Source organism: Rhinatrema bivittatum, chromosome 4, assembly GCF_901001135.1.
Source record: "Rhinatrema bivittatum chromosome 4, aRhiBiv1.1, whole genome shotgun sequence".
NCBI lineage: Eukaryota > Metazoa > Chordata > Amphibia > Gymnophiona > Rhinatrematidae > Rhinatrema > Rhinatrema bivittatum.
The window spans coordinates 311,133,727-311,160,521 of record NC_042618.1 but is presented as its reverse complement, the minus strand read 5'-3'; the positions used below and the strand labels follow the sequence as shown (position 1 = coordinate 311,160,521).

The 26,795-nt window shown below is 43.8% G+C and overlaps 1 protein-coding gene across 1 annotated transcript in view; it reads right to left on the bottom strand.

Annotated features, from left to right (window-relative positions):
• Nucleotides 1–26,795, bottom strand: part of GLP2R (glucagon like peptide 2 receptor) — a 226,302-nt gene that overhangs the window by 179,479 nt on the left and 20,028 nt on the right. Inside the window, exon 2 of the mRNA XM_029600258.1 lies at nt 15,443–15,539. Within this exon, the coding sequence (XP_029456118.1) occupies nt 15,443–15,539 (97 nt within the window). The remainder of the gene's footprint in view (nt 1–15,442; nt 15,540–26,795) is intronic.

Genomic DNA, 26,795 nt, shown 5'->3' with positions numbered 1-26,795 from the left:
AGGAATATATAAATCCACACATATGATGAGTCAAAAACCAGGAGTGATCCTGCTGATCTCAACCTATATGGCAGTATTATACAAAAGGAATGAGAAAACCAGGGCATTTATGGTGGTCATACATGATGAAGGGGAACAAGTTTCTTAAAAAGCTGTTATTTTCTCAATGACTGGCACATTTCCTCAAGTCCTCTGAGTGCCTTGTTACCAATACTATCAATGAAACAGGCTCAATTAAAGAAGAGAGACCAGAAATTCAGCTGGATTAGGTCTATATTATGGAATCAGATGCCCCTAAAGACAAGGATTTTAGATGACCATTTACAATTTAGGAAAAAGTTAAGGGCTGGCTTTTTAGTCTGCAAGGGCTGGTGGGATAAGTGCCTTGGGCCCGATATTGAAAGTGCATTTAGCACTAGATAGCCAGATAAGTAGAATTTATCTGGTTATCTAGCAGCTGCTGAATATCTGGCTACTTTCAGTGGCTGCTAGATAGCCAGATAAGTCACTTATCCAGCTATATGAATAACTGGATAAAATGTGGGATGGGTGGGCTGTGCCAAAAAGCAGGTTTAGCTTAACTGGGAATAACTTATCCGACTACATAGTAGTTTATACAGGCATATTCAGTAGGGATGTGAATCGTGTGCCCAATCGTTTTAACGATCGGGTTCAGCTGTGGGGAGAAAAAAATCTGATCGGCATGATTATTTTGGAAAAAAAAAAAAATCGATTTTCTGAATAGTGCGCACTAACGCGAGTTAGTGCGCACTATCAAAAATTGTTACTTAATGGTTTAAAAGTAACATTTGAGGAAATGTCCATTAACTAGAGGTGCACACTAAGCCGCGCATGCTTGGTGCTGTCCCCCATGGCCATTTTGCTACCAGATATAGCACGCACTAGCCAGAAAGAGAAAAAAAAGTGCCAGCAGGCTGCAGCAGTGACAGTGCCAGCAGTAGCCACTAGCCAGTAGCCAGTCTAGCCTCAGCCTGCTCTTTAAATTTAACCACTGTAAATATAATAAATTAATAATAACGTTTTTTGTTTAGTTTTTCTATAGTATGTTAATGTTTTGAAGCTCAGGTTCCAAGTTTCTTTATTAAATGTTTTGTTTCACTAAAGTAGAATATAGAGAAGTACTTAATTTCATTTTATGTTAAGTTTCTTTAGTTTAATACACAAAGTACTTCATTTTATTTTATTCTACTCTAGTGAAAAAAAAGAAGTTTAGTTTAACACAGGAACTGCAAACTTGGGCACAGTGAATGGGGAGGGGGGGGAGAGGGATGTGAAGGGGAAGACAGCCCCTGCATTCAGCAGCTCTGATTTTCTGAAGAGATCTGTCCTTCAGAGACCAGGGAGTGGGACTGCTTGGCCCTTCACCTCCCCCTTTCCCTTCCCTTTGTCAAGCTACCAACCATTTCCATTTCCCATCCCCCATATATTAAACCATCACCTCATTGGGAACTTTCGTAACATCAATAAATAAGAGGGCAGCCAATAGAAATACATATTCATTCCTAACTGACCTGAAAAGTGTCAAATTGTATCATTTTCTGTTAGTGCGCACTAACAATGGGTAGTGCGCACTAACTTCCTGTTAGCGCGCACTAACTCCCGTTAGTGCGCACTAAGACAATTAACGATTTTTTAACGATAAATCGGGGAAATTTCGTTTCGCACTCTTTAACAATTAATGACGATATTAAAAATATCGGACGATAATTTAAATCGTTAAAAAAAAGATTCACATCCCTAATATTCAGCAGCATTGCTGTGCTGCTGAATATGCCTTATAACTTAGCCAGATAAGTCATATACTGCTAAGAAATGCAATATAAGATAAGTCATATACTGCTAAGAAATTCAAACAGAACCTCAAGACCTGGCTCTTTAAACAGGCATTCACCTGAACCCTCTCGTCTACTTCCCCCTCCAATTCTTCTGCCCCTCCATCCTCTATGAATTCTCCCCCTCGAATTACCAATTCCCCCTCGAATTCCCCACCTCTCTGATCTTCCCCTTCCATGCAGCTCATCCACCTTGCAGCTCACCCCTTCCACCTTGCTGAATACCCCATCTCCCTGATAATTCATCCTTGCAGAACACCCTCTAACACTCTGATATTCCTTCCTTGCAGATCAACCTCCAGGCAGATAAATCCTACCCTCTCCCTTAATACATACCCCGTTCTCCCCTTCTGTAATCCCAATGGATGGTAATTCCCACCTCTAGACCACCTTGTATCCTCCTGAATATAACTAACCTTCCCTTCAAGGTTCTCCCACTGTTCCCTTCCTCCCCCCCCCCCCCCCCCCCCCCCCCCCCCATTTCATAGCACCCCGTGTCTGAGAATGTAAACCACTGAATGAATAATATTATCTTTGCCCCCCCTCTGTGTGAATTTCACGCTTTTTGTACATAGCTAATCAGTTTATTGTACAGCCTCTTGCTCCACATGTCTTCTCCCTCCCCCGTGTGAACTTCACGCTTTTATCACATGGTTATTTAGTTTGCTGTTACACTCTGTGTTTATTGTAAAGCCTGGAACTGTGTTTTGTTACCTGTAAACCGAGGTAATGTTCCCAACGTGCCCCAGTATATAAAAATGCTTAAATAAATACCGTAAATAAGTTACATACCTGGCTGAATTTAAAAACTGGGCCCCCTATGTTTATTTGTTATTTTTATTTTCAACATGTGGCAATTCTACTGCTAGAAGTTGCTTCTTCCTTTCGTTTACAGGACTATTAAAATGAGGGAGTTGCAAGTTGTTACAATGCTGGCTTTTAGAGCCACAACCACTTTCAAGGCTGTGCCAAGAATGGGGAAACAGCTGCGCTAATGTAGATGGATAACTATAAGTAATGAGGCCAATTCTCAAAAAAAGTTGAGCTTCTAAATTTAGGCCTCTAAATTAGGTGCTTCAGTTAGCAACCTATTTTCAGTTGAACTTAGGTGCCTAAGTTTTCAGCTGAAAATTCACATAAATCTAGGAACCTAAAAGTTAGGCACCTAAATTTAGGCCTGCTATTTATTTGCCTAGATTCCAGCTTCTAAATTAGGTGCCTAGTTCTGAAAATCAGTGCTAAGCCCCTAATTTTGTTTCCCTGCTCTAACTCCCTGTTCATCTTTCATTTACATACAAGATGGATAAATATGTAAACTTCCTACTTCCTGGCCTCCTTCCACCAGACTTGGTTTGGACGGAGATTTTAATAATATCCATATTCATGAAAGGATGAGAAAACAGCTGAATTTTATTAAAAGAAAACCTTCTAGAGGGTTACATGCTGGTTATTTAGGTATAACTAGTCCTTAATCCAAAAAGGCGCAACTTCACAATCTAAGCAGGATCAGTGAACTTCAGTTTTATTTCATAGGGTGCCCCCTTGTGCTCTATAACCTTTACTGACAATTTTATTATCACAGCCTCTGGCTGAACATTATAGTCCCTTTTACATTGGTTGGCAGCATAAAAAAAAGATGGTGGCATTTCTAGCTTGATGCAAGTACAGACAGCATTGGTAAAGGAAATTTATAGAAGTCCCCAGATGCAGGCAATATAGTGCCTAAACACAGCTATGCCAGGAACTTATGAACAAGAAAATTTATGAACAATTCGGGAATTCACGAACAGCACACAACTTGCAGTATCAACCATCTGTAAGATTAGTCCCATTTTATGGCCTTTGACTTTGTTGTAAAATGGATAAATTTGGTATTATTTTCTGGGTCCAGTAAAAATACTTTTGGAAATAATGAGATACACAGTTATCACGACATTGGATATTTTTTGATGTGGACATTATATTTTACAAAAAAAAAAAAAAAAAAGGAGGCTATGATTAAAATACAAATGTGAGTATATTTTATAAGAGCCGTGCAGCTCTAGTGATTTGCCTCTGCACTTATGAAAGCTTCGTATTAAATTTATTATTTTATTTTATGTTATGAAATCCCTGGTATTTCTCATTTTTCATATAAGTGAAACCCATCCACAGTATTGATTGTGAACATTATACTCCATATCACGTCCTTCTCCTTGTCTATTGTGAACACTTTTACATATTAGAAAACAAATGATCATATCTGAAGAGCCCCTAGGGCCCCCTGAAGTGGACATGGATTATTCTGCCTCACCTGTCCATTTCCAGACTATAGTCTGAATGTCACTCTTCAGCCTGGTCCAGAGCTGCCAAGGGGGAGCACATGCCCCCACGCTGTCCCACCCACAACTGACAACTCCATGCTTTCCACTACGCTGCTCTGTACCCCTGGAATAGACTTCCTGAGCTGGCCTTATTCAAATTGCTTATAAACCTACCTTTCTGAGGCCGCTTTCAATTTTTAACTACAGTTTGCAATACAATCCAAGTTCTAGGCAAGTTACAAATGCAGTTACAGTTGGTAGGTCCCTGCTCCAGAGGGATTACAATCTGAGATTGTACCTGAAGCAATGGAGGGCTAAAAGTAGGGATGTGCATTCGACCTGGATCGGGGAACCCGAAACCCAAAGGAATTTCTCCCAAACTTTCGGGAATAATTCCTTTCAGGGTTAGTGCGCGCTAATGACAAAACGTTAGCGCGCACTAACAGGAAGCAGCAACTGCCACACCTTCTTCTCCTCCCCCCCACATCTCCCCTCCAAGTACAATTCACACATACAGACACCCCATTGAATGACTGACTGACCCCCAGGCAACTCATATACACACAGTCCTAACCAAAACAACTTCCTCCCCCACCTAAGTGCAAGTGCCTGCAGTCTCCCTCTGTCAGCATCTCTTACCTACCTGCCCTTCTCCCCTTCACCAGTATCTACCCCTACCTTCCTCCCTCCCCAGCATCTGCCCCTGCCTGCTTGCCTCCCTTCTCTCCCTCACCAGCATCTGCTCCAAGTCTCCCCCTTTTATAGCATCTGCCTGCCTTCCCCCTCTCATTCCTTAGTATGTTCCTGCCTCTCCATCCCCTTTACTAGCATCTACCCCTGCCTCTCTACCCCCTTTCGCAGCATCTCTGCTCCATCACATTTCCCTGTTTTTCTTTCCCCTCTCCTCCCCTGTCTGCTTCCCTCTCCTTCACCGCCCCTCCCCTGTTTCCCCTTCTCCCCTTCCCTGTGCCTTGTCCCTCTTTTCTCTTTTTTTTCCCTCCCTATCTCTTCTGTCTCTCCCATCTCTCCCCCCTATTCCCTCGTGTTTCCCCTTCATGCCCCTCTATATGTCTCCTTCTCTTCCATGTGTAACTCTCTAGGGCAGATTGTAGGAAAATATCAGCCCAGGGGATTTTTCAAAACAGGCCCACGGGTTATATGTCTTACACTGTTGTGTGCTTTCTGTACAGCTCATACTTCAACAGCTCCCAAAAGCATGTCAAGCCGACCTTTGCGAGGTACATCATGTGACCTGGAACCAAACTATCTCTAATGACCACACCGACACCCCGCTTCAGTCTCCTCTCACATCTCAAATCACTCATGCAAGAGACCTAGGAGTAATCCTTGACAATCGTTTAAATTTAAAGAAATCTATTAACAACACGACGAAGGACTGCTTCCACAAACTGCAAGTCCTAAAAAGACTCAAACCCCTTTTTTTCTTCCAGGATTTCAGGACAGTCCTCCAAACCACGCTCTTTGCCAAGATCGACTACTGTAACACACTTCTTCTGGGGCTTCCTCTCTCCACCACAAAACCATTACAGATGCTCCAAAATGCAGCAGCTAGAGTCTTGACTAATACAAACCACAGAGATCACATCACCCCCATCTTACGGAACCTGCATTGGCTACCAATAAACTACAGAATCCTACACAAATCCCTCACCATAATCCACAAAACTATCCACAAACAACTCTCGTTGGACCTCCAGATCCCCCTCAAACTCCACACCTCATCCAGACCTACCAGAGAAATATACAAAGGATCTCTGCAAGCCCCCTCAACCAAAGCCACGTGCCTCTCCGCCACCAAAGAACGAGCATTCTCGATAGCAGGACCCACTATCTGGAACAATTTGCCACCAGATCTCAGACAGGAACCCTGCCTACAAACATTTCGAAAAAAACTCAAGACCTGGCTATTTCGCCAAGCGTTCCCATAATCGTTCCGCTTAGGAACTTTACAACTTAAGCCTACCTTGTAATATACATTGCTAAGCCCTCTAATACCCTTAAGGGTTGTCTCTCTTTCCTTTCTTTTTCTTCTATTCCCAAGTTTGATCTCCTTGTTAAATGAAACTTTGCCTCTTCTGTTTACTCTATTGTTAAATGGTTGTTAAGAGTGTTATCCCCCAGTTCCATGTAAACCGATTTGATATGACAATTGTCATGAAGGTCGGTATATAAAAGAATTAATTAAATAATTAAATAAAAAATAATGTAAATTTCACATTTTTCCTAAATATCTAAGAAGTACAGCACAACTTAGACCAAGGATGAGCAAACTGAGTTGCAGTCTCCCTTCCATCCATTCAACTGGTTGGCCCCCTGCTCACCCCCACCCTCCCACCAAATTTGCTTAAGATAGCAAACGACAGCAGAAAAAGACCCAAATGGGCCTTCCTGTCTGCCCAGCAAGTTTATTTTTTTTTTTTTTAGGGTAATAACTACTGCTCTGTGCAGGTTATCTCTTTTCTTCATTTCCATCCTTTAGCTAATAGGAATTCTCTGTTTTTCTCCCCACACCTTTTTGACCTTCATTATCGTTCTTGTCTTCACTACTGCTTTGGGGAGGACATTCCATGCATCCATCACCCTTTCCGTGAAAAACAAAATGTTCCTGACATTGTTCCTGAGGCTATCCCCTTGGAGTTTCATATCAAAGGGCCTCAGCTTGTGCCAGGACATAGTTTGTAATTTATTGTCCTTTGCTCATCACGAGCCGAATGCTTTGGCAAAGATCAGTCAGGAGCTTGCACTGAGGAGAATAGGAGATCCCCTTAGAAACCCCCATATTTGAGAACATGATCATTTTCCAACTAGGGGTGATTCCAAACAAAGAGCCAGCCAGGATAATTCAGGCTTGTCCATAACCTATCATACCCCGAAGGTGGTTACATGAACAATGCAATCAATCCACTTCTATGTGCAGAGCAATGTGCATCCCTGGATCATGCAATTGCAATAATAAAAAATATGGGCAGCCAAACTCTGTTGATGAAAGCAGATATCGAGTCAGCCTTCCATCTCTTGCCAGTTCACCCAAACTCCTAGGTTTACAGTTCAAAGGATGCTTCTATTTTGACAAATGCATACCGATGTGTGCTCAATCTCCTGTGCCTGTTTTGAAAAATTCAGTTCTTTTGTGCATTGGTTAAGGGAGAAAGCCTCAAGATCCATTAACCTTATCCATTATCTGGATGAATTCCTTTTTATTGGAAGAGATACCCCGGAGTATGAATTTCTACTACAAATCTTCAAGAAGTTGGTGGAGGATTTTGACATCCCTCTTGCGTAAGAAAAGACCACAGGCCTGATACCAGCCATTCACTTGATAAGCATAGAGTTGGAAGTACTCGCTGGAGTTTCCACACTGCCACCTAAGAAAGTGTTGAGGCTGAAGGAAGTCATCATAATAATGGGACGGAGTAGGAAGGCCACACTAGGGCAGTTCCAATTGCTGTTGGGGCTCCTCAGTTTTGCATGTAGGGTAATGTCCATGGGGAGGATATTCATGAGAAGGCTCACCTTAGCCATGGTAGGGCATATGAGGAAACACCATCATTTTCGAGTGACCAAGGCAATAAAACAGGACTTAAGGATATGGGAGGAATTCATGCGCTCTTTCAGTGGATTGGCAATCTGGCAGAACTCACCCAGCTACAATAACAAGCTGGAGCTCTATACAGATGCCTCCAGTGAGCTAGGCTTCAGCAACTATTTTAGAAGATCATGGTGTGCAGAGAGGCATGGCCTGATGCTTGGCACACTTTGGGAGACATGCATGATATCACCTTTCTTCAGTTATTCCCCATAATGGTCACGTTAACTTTATGGGGGACTCAGCTGTGTAACAGAAGCATCGTCTTTAGGTCTGATAACATATCCGTGGTTGAATCTATAAATAGGCTGTCGGCCAGGATGGCAAGGTGGGTGCTGATGAAGGAAATTCTATTGAAATGTTTGCTGAATAATATCTGTTTTCATACCATGCATGTGTCGAGCAATAAGAATTGTATTGCTGATTCTCTCTCCTGATTCCAGTGGGTGGCATTCAGGATACTGGCGACATCATCACCAGCCCCACCAGAGATATGGAGATTTCACCCCCCGAAATTTTGGAGAATGATCCTGAACTCGCTGTGTATCAACACAAGATGGAATTACTGGGACACTCTCCTTGATTTCCAGAAATTTTGGGCAAGTAATGACGAGGTTTGAACATGGCCCATACTGCTGGAAACCCTGCTCTAATACATTATGCAATGTAAGAACAAGGGCATGGTGCAGTCCAGAGGGGCGACTCGACTAGCGGGCATACCTTTCTTTTCCAAGTCACTTGGATATCGTAACTCTCTATCTAACTTCGTAGTTCGAAAGATGAAAGAAAGGTTGGGGCCAGTCCTCAATAAAAGCTCGGGATATGTGGCACCTATCACAACTGACATTATTTTGCTGATCTTTCATCACTCGCTTTCAATGCCATGACTCAGTCCAGTAGTAGGCCTCAATATGGCAGCCTCCAGTTTGAAAGCATCTTGGTCTATCCGAACAAAGTCATTGTGGTATTATTAAAGAAGTCTACAACCGACCAAGCAGGGACGGGCACTGAGGCTGAGCTATACAGGATACAGAGGGACAGCACCTGCCCAGTAAAAAGCATGATGTCTTTCCTGACAATGCGCCCCTCATAAAAAGGAGCTCTGCTTATACACAAGAACGGTCACCCTCTGACTTGTTTCCAGTTCCTGAAGGAATTAAAATTGGCAGTGAAGTCAACTTTCTTATGAGACAAGTACTAAATATCACATTCCTTTAGAATCAGTGTGGCCTTGACTGCCACAGGAAGATATAATGTTTGTTGGTCGATGGTAATCCTGGAAGTTCCAATTATATGTGAGACCAAGAGAATATTTTGAGAACCAGTCACCCTAATAATGTTTAATTTCAGGAATGGCCTTGCAAATGTGCCTCATCTGGGTTGGGCAGTGGATGCCTGGAATGTCCTTCTAGAGGAGGTGGTGAAAACCAAAACAGTGAAAGAATTCAAAAGAGTATTAGATGAATACTGTAGATCCCTAAAGGCTAAAGAATGGAAATGAAGAAAAGAGTGCATGGAGTAACTTGATAGCGCAGTGGTTATTTCCCTTAACCAATAAGCCTTGATTCTATTGATGCAACTCCATAATTGCTCTCTGCTTCAATGGCAGAGGGAAAAAGGGATTTGGATTTGTTCAGCAACCGAGGGTCCCAACTTTTACGGTCTGGGGAAACAAGTATGTGGGTTACTTGCTGATGCGGCAGTTACTACCCTTAACCAATAAGACTGATACTTTGATGAAACTCAAACATTGCTCTCTGATTCAACAGCTAGGCATAACAGGGAACTGGATTCAACAGCAAACAACAAGGGCATTGACATTTTATAGTCTGGGAAACAGATAAGCATGGGGTAACCTACACGGCACAGCAGATACTATCATAAGTTTGCTGGGCAGACTGGATGGACCATTTGGTTGTTTTCTGCCATCATTTCTATATTTCTATGTTTCATTAAATGGGCTAAAAAATGCATGAAAGAAAGGCCATTAGGTAAGCACTTGCATTTGGCTGCACAAAGAATATTCCTGATTTGGAAAGGATGCCCTGGGATGAGATGGGACCTGGTGATGCCCCTGAAGTTTCAGATGAAAGACAAATTAGCCCCACCTTGGACTTTTATCCTCCATATGGAAGACAACAATTAGGCATCATCACCTAGTGTCCAGCTTGTTCAAAGGATGCAGAAGGATTGTATATCCATGGCCGACCTATTCCTGGAGGTTAGCATCATTCGGTCCTACATTACACCACAGCATGTCTGGAAGGAGGAGCATTCATATCAGGCCCTTGAAAGAACAAGGAATAAGATCAACAAGTGAATGTGCAGATTCATGCCCATTGTTCGAGCTATCTGCAATAGGCATGAGTTGATTGATGAGAATTGCACCGGCCTATACTGTCCAGATGGAGTGCATTTGTCAGACATTGGGCTAGATATCTTTAACAGTGATTTGCAAGATCTTTTAAAGGTTCTGTTGCTGAACCATGGCTGCAGCGGTGAAGTTGGAGGGAGCCCCTTGGCAAACAAAAGTCGTTACCAAGGGGCAGTGGCAGGGTCTCCAGCATCTAGCGATGCCTAATGGCATCGAGGGGGTCAGAATATTGCCCCAGAAGTAAAATTACTCTCTTAAGGTGAGATAGAAAGAGCAAGTGTTGCAAATCTCACAACTTCAATGGCTGGGGGAATACTACAGTATTGGCACTAGCTTTGAGGGGGAGGAGCCGCTAACCTTCTCTATAGGCCTGGAAGTCCACATCAGAAGGACAATAAATATATAAGATCGACGCAGATATGGAGGCCATTATTGGGTGTTTGGGCTTGATATATGACTGGATATATGAGGACTGGACGCTAGTGACCCCAGGCAATGAACTAGTTGTTGCGACCGTCGCTGCCCGACATCTCCACTCCGCCCTCCTTACCTCTTTGGCAACTCCCTCTTTGGTTGATGGAAGTTTGGCTGCCGTGGCGTCATCTTGCCGACCTCCTCCGGCATCCACGGACCGGCTAGACGCTGCCTTCCACCATGTTCTCCTGAGGCCTAAGGGCGCGTGCACGGCACAGCCCCGACTCAAGTACCTGCTGAGGCGTGAACCTCAGGGGCATCCCCCTGAGGTGACATCTTCACCGGATACTTAAGGTCTTCGTTTTTGCTAGCTATTTGAGTTAGCAAGGGTAGGTTTTCCTAGCTTCTTCCAGGTATCGCTGCAGATGGGATTCGCTCTCTGCATACCTTGCTACTCTGCCTCCTCGGACTTTACCAGGGGTACTCGCTCTTCGGGGGCCTCGCTCTCTCTCTTACTTTTCAGGTCGCAGTCTGGAATCGGTACTCGCTCCTCGAGGGCCCATGTTCCTGGACCTGCTACCGAATACTACTTCTGCCAGGAAGTCACCGCTGCCTACAACACCAGTGAGTTACCATCTCTCTCTCAGAGCTTTCCCTGGAACCAGGTACTCGCTCCTCGAGGGCCTACTTCATTCCAGCCTCTGGGCTGCCTCAAGAGACTATTGTGTGAGTGTTACCATCTAGTTTCTGTTCCTGAACTCTGCATTCTCTGCCTACTCACTATATTTCAGTTTCTCTACAGCTCAGCCATCCTGGGATCGCTGTTCCAGTGCCTGAGGAACAACTGCCCAGCCAGGCTCTTCCAGCTCACTACTGCCACCTCTGGTGGTTCACTTACAGTTTAATAATAGAACTAGTGTGTGTCTGTCTCCCAACTCTGAGCCTGACCAGTGGCCCCTCTCGGGATCTTCCCCCGTGGGCGTGATCATCTGCCACTGGCCCAAGGATCCACCCACAAATATCACAAATAATAACACTAGTTATTGAAGTGGCAATATTGATCATTGAAATGTATGTTTGAATTTTAATGTATGTGTTATTAAAGTTGATGTATGTGTTTATGTTGCAGCCATGTTATACCCAAATTGTATGGAAATTAAATTTAAGTGTTGTAGTGAAAAATGGTCTGGTCCTTGGCTGATAGAACAAAGTAAGTAACTTGTAAGTAGCTTGCATGGCTTTGGTTGGGCACCTTTATCCTGGGAGAACACCCCCAAAACTGCTCATGTTGCGAAAGTATCCAAAGCCTAGACTTTGAATTAGTTAATGGTGAAAAGTATATATTAAACAAAGTAGATGATAAGATGACACCTCGAGGAACACCACAATCCAAATGCCGAACGATAGATAATTCCAATCAACTTGGTAAGTTATCCTGGAAAGAAAAGAGCTCAACCTACAACTTAATATGGTATATTTTAGATCAGTGGTTGTCAACCTTTTTTTCTTTTGGGGCGCACCTGATAGATGAGACTCACATGAGTGACACACTGAACACATGACCATCATGGAGATAAATTTAAACATATACTCTGCATCCACAGGAATCCCACGATCCCCAAAAGGTGCATTGTAGAGCTAGGATATTTCTCCAAACAACTCACAAACAAAAAAGATATTTTGACACTGGTATCATTTCAGTATCAGAAAAAAAATCTCTTTCTACTACCAGGCACATTGTTAAATACAAAACCTGAAAAAAAAAATGCTCAGCACATGTTTAGCAAACCTGCCATACCATAACAACACTAACTCCGAGGATTCAAACAGCAATAGCCTACCAATGAAAAGGCAGCAGTGCACCACCAATGCATGTCCTACTGAGAAAACACAACAAATAAAACTGATACAAATGCCTACATATTAATAAAATACCTAACCTTGGTCACACACACAGAACAGGCCTTCTCCAAATACAGAATAAAAGATCACAAATTAAAAAGGTGGAGACAAAAACTGGAATGGAAACCCCAAAAAGCCACTCTGCATGCAGTCAAAACTGGAATAATAGAAACAGAAATATATTTTCTCCTACACTAAGCAAAGCACAAAGAGAGAAGAAATGCATATTCCCAAAACTGACATATTATGGCTTTTGCATCCATGCTCCCATCATTCCTCATTTCTCCCAATTATTCCATTTAAACCATACCCTCACACATCCCTGTCCAGCATTTCTGACCCCCAAATCCTCTTCCCTGTGCTTCCTCTCTCCCCTGCTCAACCCTCCCTATCCCCTTACTCCCCATCCTTGTCCAACTACCTTTTCACACCCCTGCCTGTTCTCTTCCACCTCCCTGCCCAGTACCTCCAACCTTCTTTGCCCCATTCCCATAGAGTGAAGACAACATCAGCAGCATCACTTCTAGGTCCAGTGGGGGTAGATAAAGTTAGTGTTCCATTGGACCCAGGAGTTGGCAATGTCTCGCTTTGATCTGGATGAATGAGGAAACAGCCTCCCAGAGCCAGAAAGAGGAAAAGGAAGCAAGAGTAGCCTCTCATCAGGCCTGATAAAGGAGAAGCCAACCAATTCCCAGTAGGCTGGTGAGGAAACATCAGCCTCATTCTGGCCCTGTGTCACATCTCCCAGGACCTTGTGACACACTAGTGTGTCCCAACACACCTGTTGAGAACCACTGTTTTAGATCAATGGCAGCCAGGTGCCTGAGCTAGAGCTAGTGATTGACTAGTAAAGGCTAAATCAATATCCAAAAACATGATCAATATATCTTACCTTTACATTTTACATTTATTTGAATTTATAAACCGCCTAACACTGTGAGGTCTAGGCGGTGAATAAATTTACATTCATAATATAGTGGAACAAATAAACATGAGACGACATAAAATGGATAAAACATAATAACAAAGCAATCAAAATAAATACGCTAAAAAAACCTTAGCTAACTGTTAAAAAATGTTAAATGAATACTAAAGATATTGAAATGAATAAACAAAAGCACAAAATTAATTATAGGTCAAACTAAATAAAAACATCTTAATCTGTTTTCTGAACTTATTAAATAAATCTCATTGCTTAATATCTATAGGAAAAGAGTTCTATAGAGTTGGAGCTGTGATAGAAAAGGCGCACTCATGAGTAATGTGAAACCTGGCTTTATCCTGATTTAAATTAAACTCATTTAGTAGTACAGTTAGTGCTGATTCTATGCTGTAGCCTTTCCAGGAACCAGATTACTTTGGATGAAAAACAGCAGTTTTTTTCCAAATAAGTATGAGATGGAGTCAAAACTACTTTTTCAATAATTTTGGACAAAACAGGGAGACTGCTGGCAATCTCAGGATCACTGACTCACACACATGCTCAGTCACACAGAGACTTTCTCACATGCTCACTAACAGACACACGCAAATGCTCATTAGCACACTCTCACTCACATATGATCACACACTCACATGCTCACTTTCTTGCTCACTCACACACACTTTCTTCCCCCACCTCCAAAAAGTAGAAAGGGCAGCAGCTACCTGCACTTAACTTTTTTTTTTTTTTTTTAGAAAGATTTTACTCACATTGGTGGTTAGGAGAATGCACGCACAATCCTGGGATAACAGGTTCCCAGTGGGCTGATTGGCTGCCCTGTTGTTGCTGGGAATGTTATGCCAGAAACCAGTGGGCTGTTTGGCTGCCTGTTGTTGCTGGGAATGTTATGCCAGAAAGCATTAGACAAAGTCTCTCATGAGAGGTTTCTTAGGAAATTAAAAAGTCATGGGATAAGAGGCAGTGTCCTATTGAGGATTAAAACTCTTAAAAGATGGAAAACAGAAAGTAGGGCTAAATGCCTAATTTTCCCAATGGAAAAAGGTAAATAGTGGAGTGCCCCAGGGATCTGTTCTGGAACCACTGCTTTTTAATATATTTATAAATGACCTGGAAATGGGATCAACAAGTGAGGTGATTAAATTTACAGATGACACAAAATTATTCAAAGTGGTTAAATTACAAAAGGATTGTGAGAAATTGCAAAAATTCATTGCAAAACTGGGAGACTGGGCATGCAAAGGGGAAATGAAATCTAATGTGGACAAGTGCAAACTGATGTACTTATCGCTATATAATGCAAGTTTACACATTAGGAGTCACCATTAAGGAAAAGGATCTACACGACATCATTTTATAGTAGCAATGAAAGGGGGTAAACTCAGGAGTAATCTAAAGAACTATTTTCTTTACAGAAAGGGTGCTGGAGGCATTTAACAGTTTTCCAGTGAAGGTGGTGGACGCAAGAACAGTATCTTAATTCAAGAAAGTATGGGATAAGCACATATGATTTCCGAAGGACTGGATTGTAGAGCTGAGTAGTTTTAGATATATTTGTAGAGTAGAATACTATAATTTTCCATGGGGACAATCCACAAATAAACTGTTTTTCTCACTACTGGCACTATGGGGATCAAGTATCCCAGATTCAACCACAAAAAATATGATCACCTTACTCTGACCCCACCATACCTGTAAATGGTGTTTACCATTATTGCTGGGGAAAAAGGAAATTTGTGAAGGGATCCATTAGAATTCACAAGATGGGGGAAGGGGTATAGCACAGTAATCATTTGCACAGGGCACCAGAAAAGATAATACTAGCCCTGCTTGGTTCGCCAGCTTTGTATAGAGTGTAGTGATAGGACACCAACTGCCTATGTTTTTTGGTAAATACCAGCAGGGCCCTGAAGTCTATCTTCCTCTCAACCCATTCCCCAATGAGAAATGGGGGGGGGGGGGGGGGGGGGGCTGCAGGGTGGTTCTATTTCTCCACTTCTTATAGAGCACATAGACTACACATACACACTGACCTGTTCAGTTCCTTACCAGTTTTTATAGTTCTATCAGATTCCAGCTTCTTATTACACTGCTCTTTATATTCTGACCATTTTGCCAGAGTTTCTTCTAATAGATCTCCTCTGACCTGTGGGGAGAAGAGATATCGTTTATCAACAAAACACAGCAAGGAAAACCTAGGGTGGAAGAGTTGCCTGCATCAGCACCAAAAGGACTCAAATGAGCTTTCTGGAACACGCATAGTGCTTGCTTAAGATATCACTGTCTAGAAGTCACAGATGACCTAAACAAGATGAAAATGGTTTAGACACCTAAGTTAGGGTCTTGGATCCCCAAATCAGCCCCTCTGAAAATTTAGAGGCCTATAAGAACATAAAAAATTGCCATGCTGGGTCAGACCAAGCGTCCATCAAGCCCAGCATCCTGTTTCCAACAGAGGCCAAACCAGGCCACATGAACCTGGCAAGTACCAAAACACTAAGTAGATCCCATGCTACAGAAGCCAGTAATAGCAGTGGCTATTTTCTAAGACAACTTGATTAATAGAAGTTATTGGACTTCTCCTCCAAAAACTTATCCAAACATTTTTTAAATCCAGCTACACTAACTTCACTAACCACATCCTCTGGAAACAAATTCCAGAGCTCAATTATTCATTGAGTGAAAAAGAATTTTCTCCAATTAGTTTTAAATGTGCTACTTGCTAACTTCATGGAATGCCCCCTAGTCCTTCTATTATCTGAAAGCATAAATAACCGATTCACATTTACCCGTTGTAGACCTCTCATGATTTTAAAGACCTCTATCATATCTCCCCTCAGTCATCTCTTCTCCAAACTGAACTCTTCAGCCTTTCCTCATAGGGGAGCTGTTCCATCCCCTTTATCATTTTGATCGCCCTTCTCTGTACCTTCTCCATCGCAATTATATCTTTTTTGAGATGTGGTGACCAGAATTGTACACAGTACTCAAGGTACGGTCTCATCATGGAGCAATACAGAGGCATTTTGACATTTTCCGTTTTATTCACCATAAAGCTAAATATAGGTCCTAAAACGTAGGTGGCTACACAGAAAAGTTAGGCATTTAGGGATTCATATTCATAGGCATTTAGCCAGATAACTTGTGAGTTATCTGGTAAAATGCTGACTTTTGAATATTTTGGGCACTTATCCATCTAGATATCAGCGGGATAATTCATTATCCAGCTAAAATTTAGCCAATAATAACCAGGCATTCCAGGGTGGAATTAAGTTAGGTAGATAAGAACATAAGAACATAAGAACATGCCATACTGAGTCAGACCAAGGGTCCATCAAGCCCAGCATCCTGTTTCCTACAGTGGCCAATCCAGGCCATAAGAACCTGGCAAGTACCCAAAAACTAAGGGGTGGATTTTAAGAGCCCTGCTCGCCTAAATCCGCCTAAATCTGGGCGGATTTAGGCGAGCAGGGCCCTGCGCGCCGGTGCGCCTATTTTACATAGGCCTACCGGCGCGCGCAGAGCCCCGGGACTCGCGTAAGTCCCGGGGTTTTCAGAGGGGGCATGTCGGAGATGTGTCGGGGGCGGGCCCGATCCGCGCGGCGTTTTCGGGGCGTGTCGGGAGCGTTTCGGGGGTGGGCCCGGGGGCATGGTTACGCCCTCCGTACCCGCCCCCAGGTCGCGTCCCGGCGCGCTAGCGGCCCGCTGGCGCGCGGGGATTTACGTCTCCCTCCGGGAGGCGTAAATCCCCCGACAAAGGTAAGGGTGGGGTTTAGACAGGGCCGGGCGGGTGGGTTCGGTAGGGGAAGGTGAGGGGAAGGTGAGGGGAGGGCAAAAGAAAGTTCCCTCCGAGGCCGCTCCGATTTCGGAGCGGCCTCGGAGGAAACGGAGGTAGGCTGCGCGGCTCGGCGCGCGCCGGCTATACGGAATCGATAGCCTTGCGCGCGCCGATCCTGGATTTGCGCGGCTACGCGCGTATCTACTAAAATCCCGCGTACTTTTGTTTGCGCCTGGAGCACCAACAAAAGTACACGAACGCGCCGTGTTTGTAAATCTACCCCAGCGTGTATTCCATGGTAAACACCAGCAGGGTAAGTTATCCAGCTAATTCTAGTATTCATTTGGCTGCATAACTTATCCAGCTGACTCTGGTCATGTCATTGAGCAGTCTTACAGTTAGCTGGATAAAGTTATCCAGCTATCTTTAAAATAGGTATAATCAGCATTGCCATTGTGCTGCTAATGAATATCCCAATAAATTAAGCTGAAAAGGTTTATCCGGGTAAATTTGCAAGCCATCCAGCAGTTAAATATTGCTCTATATATGGTTAAGCTATACATTTCAAATTCTGGGCAGTCCAGATGGTTGGGTTAAGGCAGGAAAGAGAGGTAGGCCTCTAGCATAGATCTTCAGTGCTAGCTGCCTAGCTCAGTCGGCAAAATCTAGGTAGTGCAATAGCAGGCCTATATCTATCTGGCTGGCTGGCCAAGGCTGATGAAACTTCTCCCTCTACAATATCCTTCTACCCTCCCACCCAACCTAAGAGCAGGATGAGAGTCCCTGTAGTCTTCCCACCTCTCACTTCCAGAAGTTTAACAAGACTAGGGCAAGAGCAGGCAGGTGCGAGGATCAGAAGGACTCCCGCCCTGCTTTCATTAAAGTTGGGCAGGAAGAAGTTGGCATTAGAGGGACTTTTTGTCTATGCTTTAACTTTCATTTCTGAAAACAGGAGAGGGATTAACCAGCTAGCTCTCATTCTCAGTACTATCTGGCTAAGTTTAAGATTATGGTTTGCATCCCCTAAACCTATCCAGTTAACTTTTAGCTGGCTAGATTTAGGATGCTTTTTAGTTGAAAGTCTGTCTCGCTAGCTTCGGACAAAAATCAGCTTAGCCAATCAAAATGCCTGATTCATCAAGGCATTTTGCCATAGGCACAGAATGGGAGAAATGCCTTATAAATCAGGCCCAAAATTTGGCCAGCTAAGTTAGGCGCTCAGCCCTTATTTGAAAATTGGCCTCTTGGCATTTATTTTTAACATTAGGCTCTTAAATCTAGAAAAATGAATTGCAGGCCTATATTTAGCTAATTTTTTAGATGAAACTTAGGCCTCTAAATTCAACTGAAAATGTACCTACATTTAGGGACCTAAATTAAATGCTGAAAGTATTTTGAAAACTAACCTCATAATCTTCCAACTCCTGAAGGTTCCATTCAGTAGGTTTTCGTGAACCTGGTCAATCTAATTAAAACTAAGCCAACAGTTTCAATAATCTATAAACATCCTTTTTTCACAACATATTTATTTGGAAAAGCAGCCTGCAGAATAGTAAGAACATAAGCACCTAAGATTTGCCATACTAGGTCAAAGCAAAGGTCCATTAAGCTCAGTATTCTATTTCCAACAGTGGCCAATCCAGGTCATAAGTACTTGGCAGGATCCCAGGGGGTAGATAGATTCCATGCTGCTTATCCCAGGGATAAGCAGTGGATTTCTGCAACTCCATCTTAATAATGGTTTATAAACATTTCCTCCAGGAACTTGTCCAAATCTTTTTTAAACATAGCTACACTAACAAGTTTCACCACATCCTCTGGCAATGAATTATAGAGCTTAATTGTGCATTAAGTAAAAAAATATTTTCTTATTAGTTTTGAATGTACAACTTAGTAACTTCAATGTATGTGCCCTAGACTTTTTGAAAGAGCAAACAAGTGATTCATGTTTAGTCATTCCACTCCACTCATTGCTTTTATATTCTTCTATCATATCTCCCCTTAACTATCTATTCTCAAAGCTGAAGACTCCTAACCTCTTTAGCCTTTCCTTAGAGGGAATCATAGGAAATATCTCTACTCCAAAGAATAAATGAAGCAAAACGTCTTGTGAACTGCTGCATAAATTCTGTCTATAAAAGAAGGTGCATGCTCCCTCCTAGCCGATTTTACAAATCTTAATAAAAATGGTGAAATATGTCTCTTACATGGAGTAAAAGTGTTGGCACTTTACCACGATTCTATTAATGTGGAAAACTGCAGACAAATTCAGCAATGAATATATGGATAAATAATGTGGAAACTTGGAGCTGGCAGAAGAACATCCATCTCTTCCGGGGCCAGAATGCTTTGATCAAGGAAACCCAAAAGACTTTATTACCAGTTAATTTATAGACATTTTACAGGCCTGAAGTTTGGCAAGTATTCAGTAATAACTGTTGTAAACCTTTCTTGATTCAATGTTGTGCTTGTTCAGTGCTCCCTACAATGCCACAGCTTCTTTTTCTAACTGGGGATCTTGGGATCTGCACCTGGAACCTTCTGGCTCCAAACCAGGAACTCTACCACTAAGCTAAAGGGAGGCTAACTTTGAAACGAGCATGCATGCCCCAATATATGTGTATATGGGAGCGCAGCAACGTACGCTGAAATCTTCTATCCTATTTACAAGTATGCACACATGTTATAAAATAGGCCTTGCGCATGTCCGTATGCTCCTAATGTTAAGTATGGATGTGAGCAGCTAGGGAATAGTTGGCATTTACACACACAAGTGAGTAGATTTTGAAACATGCACGCGTAAAGGAAATGACCAGTTTAATCAGTGTGGCCACCAGTATGCCCAGTCTATTTCTAGGTCATCATGACACCCCTGGTTCTTTAGCCTGCATTCCCCACAGTGTACCCAGACCACTCAAGCACTTCATATATGGGTAAAAATAATTTTATTCAGACTTACATCTGATCAATAGCACAAGTATATTTGCGCAGAAATGAACTTGCCCCACCCTGGAATGTGCATGCCCTGCCCCCATTGTACCCTCTTTTTTTTTTTTTAAACTATCAGGGTCATTTATAAAAATGTGTTAGGGCCCTAATGCACGTTAAATGGGGTCTAACATGCGTCACAACACTAGCCAGCATGCAAATTTTAATTTGAGTATGCAAGTAGGAGGAGTTAATGCAAATTAGGGCCTCCTACCATATTCTGCGATAAATTAACACACAATAATGTGGGATTTAACATCAGAAATAATTACACCTTTTTTTTTTTTTGCAGTAAAGGGGAAAAAAATGTATAGCATGCTACAGTGCCCATTATCACAAATCGTGGCTATTATCGTGTGCGATAAAATAAGGCCTTGTATTAGACACATTTAAAATGCCCTGCTGGGCCAATAAAAACACCTTTTCTTACATGGCCTGTCTTCCTAAACCTATTATGTTTGTGGCAAGTTTACTTATTTGGGGATACTGGCTGCTTCAGGATGCTCATCACAGAATACAACAAGAACAACAACAACTACAAGAGCAGGCAAGGGAAGTTCCAACTTCTCCTAGGGAAGTCCCTGCATTGGAGCTGAAGCCAGTGGCCCTGGAGGGAGAAGGTCGTGGCCTACAGCATCACTTGTCATATAGGTGGCCATGGTAGAGAAGATACAGGGAACACAACTTTCCTCCATGAGCCTCATTGATGGACATGCCAGAAGATTATGTGGTTAGAAGGTATCACCTCAGCTCTCAAGCTATCCTGGAATTATAAGAAGAAATCCGTGGTGATCTGGATCCGGTCATGGAAAGGTCCCACACTATACCAGAGCTCACCAAACTATTGGCAAGCCTGTTTTTCCACTCTTTACAAGGGGTGCCTTAGAGATATGACTGTATTGGATGGGGAGAAAATGGCCTGATGCTTAATCAAAAATCATTCCACTTAGGACCCTCACAGTTTATTCTTTGTGTAGGGAGATAGAGGGGTTGTGAAACTTGCCAGCTTCAGACCTCAGATATAGTGTGTCACATTTCTGGATGAGTAGGTATCTGCCTGTAGTGTACACCTCCCCCCCCCCCCCCCCCCCCCCCCCACCCGGACCCGAAGGCTCTTCCACCTAGTAACTGAAGTAGAGTGGGCCTAATTGTCCTGTTATTTGGGTATGCACATGATTCCAGGAGCTGCAGGTACCAGGGAGGGTTAGCTGATTTGAGGGAGTGGGGCTTGAGGCCTGCCACACTCCTATTAGAGGTTCCCTTTTTCGACACAGTGGCCTACTTACCCTCCTCTCTGTAGAACATATCCTGCACAATTGACATAGAGGCTGATACATCAGGTCACATCATTTGAGACTTACTCTGCCATATGTATTAGCTGGCAGGTTAGGCATCCAAAGATTCTGCCATATAAAAGTTTTGTGTGCATACATAGAAGTGATGACACATATCTGCTGTTGACTTTAGGGGACAGGTTTAGCTGCAAACGTTTGCCGCATCTCTTGTCCACTAACCAACCTTTGCATTAGTCATCTCTGTCAACTTGTAGGCTGCTCTAACACCATGTCAGCAGCTGTGTGACAATTGAGGAGGAGTGAGGAAGTTGTGTAGGTTTGAGAATCCCCATATCCTTAATGAACATGTATTATCCAGATCTACTAGCCAGGCCAGTGCAGAGATGGCAGCTAGTCTGTGGAGATCTGCCTGGTCCCAAGCAACAGCAGGCCTCATAGCTGTCTGCCCTTGGGCTGTGTGGATTCTCTAACTTACACAACTTCCTCACTCCTCAGTTGTCATACAGCTGCCAACATGGTGTTAGAGCAACTTGCAAGTAGAAGACATTTTTAGTGTGAAACCTAAAAAGGGTTTTGTCTAGATTGCCTTTTAAGTTGAGTGAGGACCCAAGTAAAAGGCTCAATGTTAAGTCTTGTGGGGTGATTAGTGTAACTTCCCCTTAACACCACACAAGCTTTACAGCTACACTATGTACTCTCTGTCTCTGGTCCCTGCAGCTGCATTTTTATGCTTCCTAGAGAGGAGACACCTAGGGCTTTTTGTACTTTTCAAGTAGCTCTCTGACTAAAGATATATTTCATGATAGCATTTGATGCCAGAGCCAGAGAGAAGGCCCATTGTTTGGTCAGAGTTGATATATCATTACAATGGAAGAGACCAATGGTTGGTTATACTGCACCTTGATCTTCGCATTGCTATACAGCCCAACAACATTCACATTGCTATACAGCCCAACAGAATGAAGACATAGCTACTGCACCTCTAGCCAAGCATTTCTATACCTATTCCATCAGACTGCATATGGAGGTGAACACTAGCTAGTTAGTGCCCATCTCATATGCATGATCATGTACCCAAGAGTTAGCTAAGAATATGCTCTCTGGAGAAGGCAACTGGAGCCAGTTATGAAGCTCCACAGTAAGAAGCTTTCTGTTTAGCTCTTGCTAGCTTCCTTGGGAGCATACAATGAGCTTTTGGTTGTAGGGTCTAGGCCATATGGTCTTGCCTGCCAGAAAAGTGTCTAGTTGGAATGGCCACTGGCATTCTAGCATGCAAGGTCATGTGGATCCCAAACCTTTGACCTAGTCAACCCTTAAGACAAAAAGCACTCAGTGAAAACAGACAACTGGAAAGTTTTTTTTCCACCCTGTGACCACTTTATTACAAAACAAATGTCATCAACAGATTGAAAGCAAGCCAACATCTTTGGTAATCACATTCTCTAAGGACAAAATATCAGATTGCATATGAAATTGTAACTGAAATGAAAAGCACATTAAGTGTAGACCTGTACATACATAGTTCCAAATGGCAACATTACATATACAGTCTTACCATCTTATCCTTTTGCACAATCATGATTACAGCAAAGCAAATTGAAAGTGGAATTGGCACCCCAATAGCTACAGTACAGCTCTAATGTTAGAGCTGATAGCAGCACAACTATGTGATGTTAACAAGAAGGCCTAAGATAGTCCATGTTGAATGAATGCACTCAAGTGTACAGACTAAGGGCCAAGGCAGCAGAGTTCAAGAAGAAGGCCCCAGACAGTCCATATTGAAAGAGTGCATTCAAGGGGAAAGCCTAAGGACCAAGGTAGCAGAGGTCAACAAGAAAGCAGCAGGACCAGGACCAAAGAGTGCAGCATAGAGGATGAGGACCAGGAGAAGACATAGCAGCATGAGGCAGGAGACCCAGGAGAAGACCCAGAAGCATAGAGGCAAAAGCCCCAGGAGAAGACACAGCAGCATGGAAGCAGGAACAGGATGACATGAGGTGAGATGGGAAGATACACCAGCATGGAGGCAGCAGTAGGATGACATGAGATGATACAGACACAAGCATCAGGAGCAGGAGATGAGTCATGATGAGAAGAGACAGTAGCTGGACCATGACTGGAGACTTCATCAAGGAGGCTGGAGTATGGCAGAACATCGAGAAGGGCTTTAAAAGTAGACAGCAGGACAACATTGCCAGACAGTAGACCATCCCCATCAACAAGCCAGAACAGGAACTCTGTCGTCAGGATGGGCCCAGCAAGCTTCTTCCATCTAGCTGGCATAGGAGCTCTGTAGTTAGGATGGGCCCAGCAGGCTTCTTCCATCTAGCGGGCAAAGGAACTCTGTACAGAGGTCTGGCCAGGCTTCTTTGGACAAGTCTTGTTAGTTGACATAAAATATCAGCAGTTTTGCTGCTTCATGGCTCTTTGCCATGGCATGGCTTGCCACTTTGGGGCAGCATGTCTTTGTGAGGCCTACTCCTGTGTTGTCTCTCGGGCTGGGGAATGCTGTGGGACATAGAGACCTGGGATGCTAGGGAAGGCACAGGTGGAGGCTCAGGCATGCATTGTAAGATCTGAGTAAGCTGGTGTTGCGACCGTCGCTGCCCGACGTCTCCACTCTGCCTACCTTACCGCATTGGCGACTCCCTCCGGGGTTGATGGAAGGCTGGCTGCACCGGCGTCTTTCGGTCGTCCTTGTCCAGCGTCCCCGGACCGGCCTGACGCTGCAATCTGCCATGTTGATCTGATGCCTGGGGCACACGCGCGGCATGGCCCCGCCTCAAGTACCAGAAGTGGCACGAACCTCAGGGGTGTTCCCCTGAGATGACGTCATCCGCTTCAGATATTTAAAAGTCTCTGAATTGCTAACAACTTGAGTTAGCAAGGATAAGGATACGGATACGGATAATGGATGTGGATTCGTTCTATCTATGCTACTCTGCCTCCTCGGACTAACCAGGGGTACCCGCTCCTCAGGGGCCACGTTCTCTCTTACTTTGTAGGTTGCAGTCTGGAACCGGTACTCGCTCCTCGAGGGCCCTCGTTCCCGGACTTCTTAGGAATTCACTTCTGCCTGGAAATCATCGCTGCCTACTACTTCTGTGAGTTACCATCGCTCTCTCAGAGCTTTCCCTGGAACCAGATACTCGCTCCTCGAGGGCCTACTTCATTCCAGCTCCTGGGCTTCTATGAGACATTGTGTGAGCATTGCCATCAGGTTCTGTCCATGAACTCTGCACACCCTGCCTACTCACTATATTTCAGTTTCTCTACAGCTCAGCCTCCAGGGATCACTGTTCCAGTATCTGAGGGACTACAGCCCAGCCGGGCATTCCAGCTCACTACTGCCACCTCTGGTGGTTCAGTATACTGTCTAATAAAAGAACTAGTGTGTGTCTGTCTCCTAACTCTGAACCTGACCGGTGGTCCCTCTCGGGATCTTCCCCCGGGGGCGTGGTCATCTGCTACCGGTCCAAGGATCCACCCACAACTCTCCTAAATATAATAACAGCTGGTCATGTTGTTGAATGATGTTGTCACCATTGTTAGAGCTTGTGAGAGTGCTACCGTCTGATTATGCAGGTTTGATTGTTGACAACCCTCCTCAGGCACACTAGCTCTGCCTGTATGTAGTTGAGGTATACCCCATATCTCCTATACAGCTGGTCTAGCTGCTCATGCATTAAGGTCGCTGTTGGTGCTGGTGGCAGTGGCAGTGCTGGTGGCAGTGACAGTGCTAGTGCTGGTGCCAATACTGTGCTTGTCGTGGCACGAGCTGATGTTTGGGCCTCCAAAAGTGGCATGAGGGGGCTGGTGGGCCGCTGCTGCTGAGTGCCTGCTGCCTAGTGCTGGCGACGTGGTGAACTCGAAAGAGTTTGCGCTGGCTTAGGTGGCTCCCACTAAAGACTGGGTTCCTCCATGAAGGCTGATATGTTTAAGCTCACATTGAATGGGCTTGCTGAGCTGAGGGGTTCCAGCATCTTTCTGTTCTCTGGCGGCTGGTGCTGCTGCTCCTCCTCCTCTTCCTCCACCTCACGGAACTGTGTCTATGCATCCATCAGCAAGGGGACATGGAAAAGTGCTGCTGTATTGCTGGTTCCTGGGGCTTGATTGCTGGGACCAGAAGAGATCTGGATGAGAGCTGTGGAAACAAAGAAGAGATATAAGTACCAAAGCCAAGAAATGCACGTAAACCATTTTGCATCAGATGCGCACTTTGCATTTCAATCAATGTGAGCATCTTATGCAAAATGATGTGAACAACTGTAGTAGCCTTGCCATTTATAGGTGAGGCAAACTTACCAGCTCCGGCTCCAGCTGCTCAGCCATTCCTTCAAACACATCTGGTCCCAGCCATTGAATGAGGCACTCCTCCATCGGTGTCAGCACTATTGGACAAGGGGCTCCTCCTCCGGTCTGCCATAAATGTTTGTTCCTGTTCGACATCTTTGTTTTCAATTGGGCCTTTATGTCACAGTATCTGTGGGCCACCTGCTCCCCACTCCGCTTCACACTGCTGTGCCTGAATATAGCCTGGGCCAGTGCACTCATTGCAATAATACTATAGAGGGACAAAATTGGGTACAACCAACCACCCAATATAAGGTGTATAGAAGATGGCTAACTAATTGTGAATCATCCTATGTTGTATATGCCATTATCTGCCCGTGTTCCCTGGTGTATATAGGTAGAACAACTAGATGCATACGACTCAGATTAAACGAACATAAGTCCCGAATATCAACTGAAAATGTTAAAGCTCCAATAGTTACTCATTGTCTGCAGTCACATCATACGTTTAAAGACCTTCAATGGACTATAATCGATCAAGTCCAAGAGTCACCCAGAGGAGGTGATCACGTGTCAATGTTAAATCACCGAGAAGCATTTTGGATATTCACTTTAAAGACACAATCTCCACAGGGACTTAATGAAGAACTGGAGTGGAGCACATTGATCTGAACGTAAGCACGTTATAACGTCATTTTACGTTTTAACAGTCATTGGTTAGTTAGAGCAGTGTTTCCCAACCCTCTCCTGGAGGCACACCTAACCAGTCAGGTTTTCAGAATATCCATAATGAATATGCATGAGAGAGATTTGCATACATTGGAGACCCAGGGTATGCAAATCAATCTCATGCATATTTATTGCGGCAATCCTGAAAACCTGACCTGCTAGGTGTGCCTCCAGGAGAGGGTTGGGAAACACTGAGTTAGAGGAATAGAGGGTGGTTCTGAAGCCCTTTAAAAATCTTCAGCAAACATAGAGCGTTACCGAGAGCGAAACACAGCGTTTCACATGGAAAAACAGCGAAGCGATGACTGGCTCGCGAAGA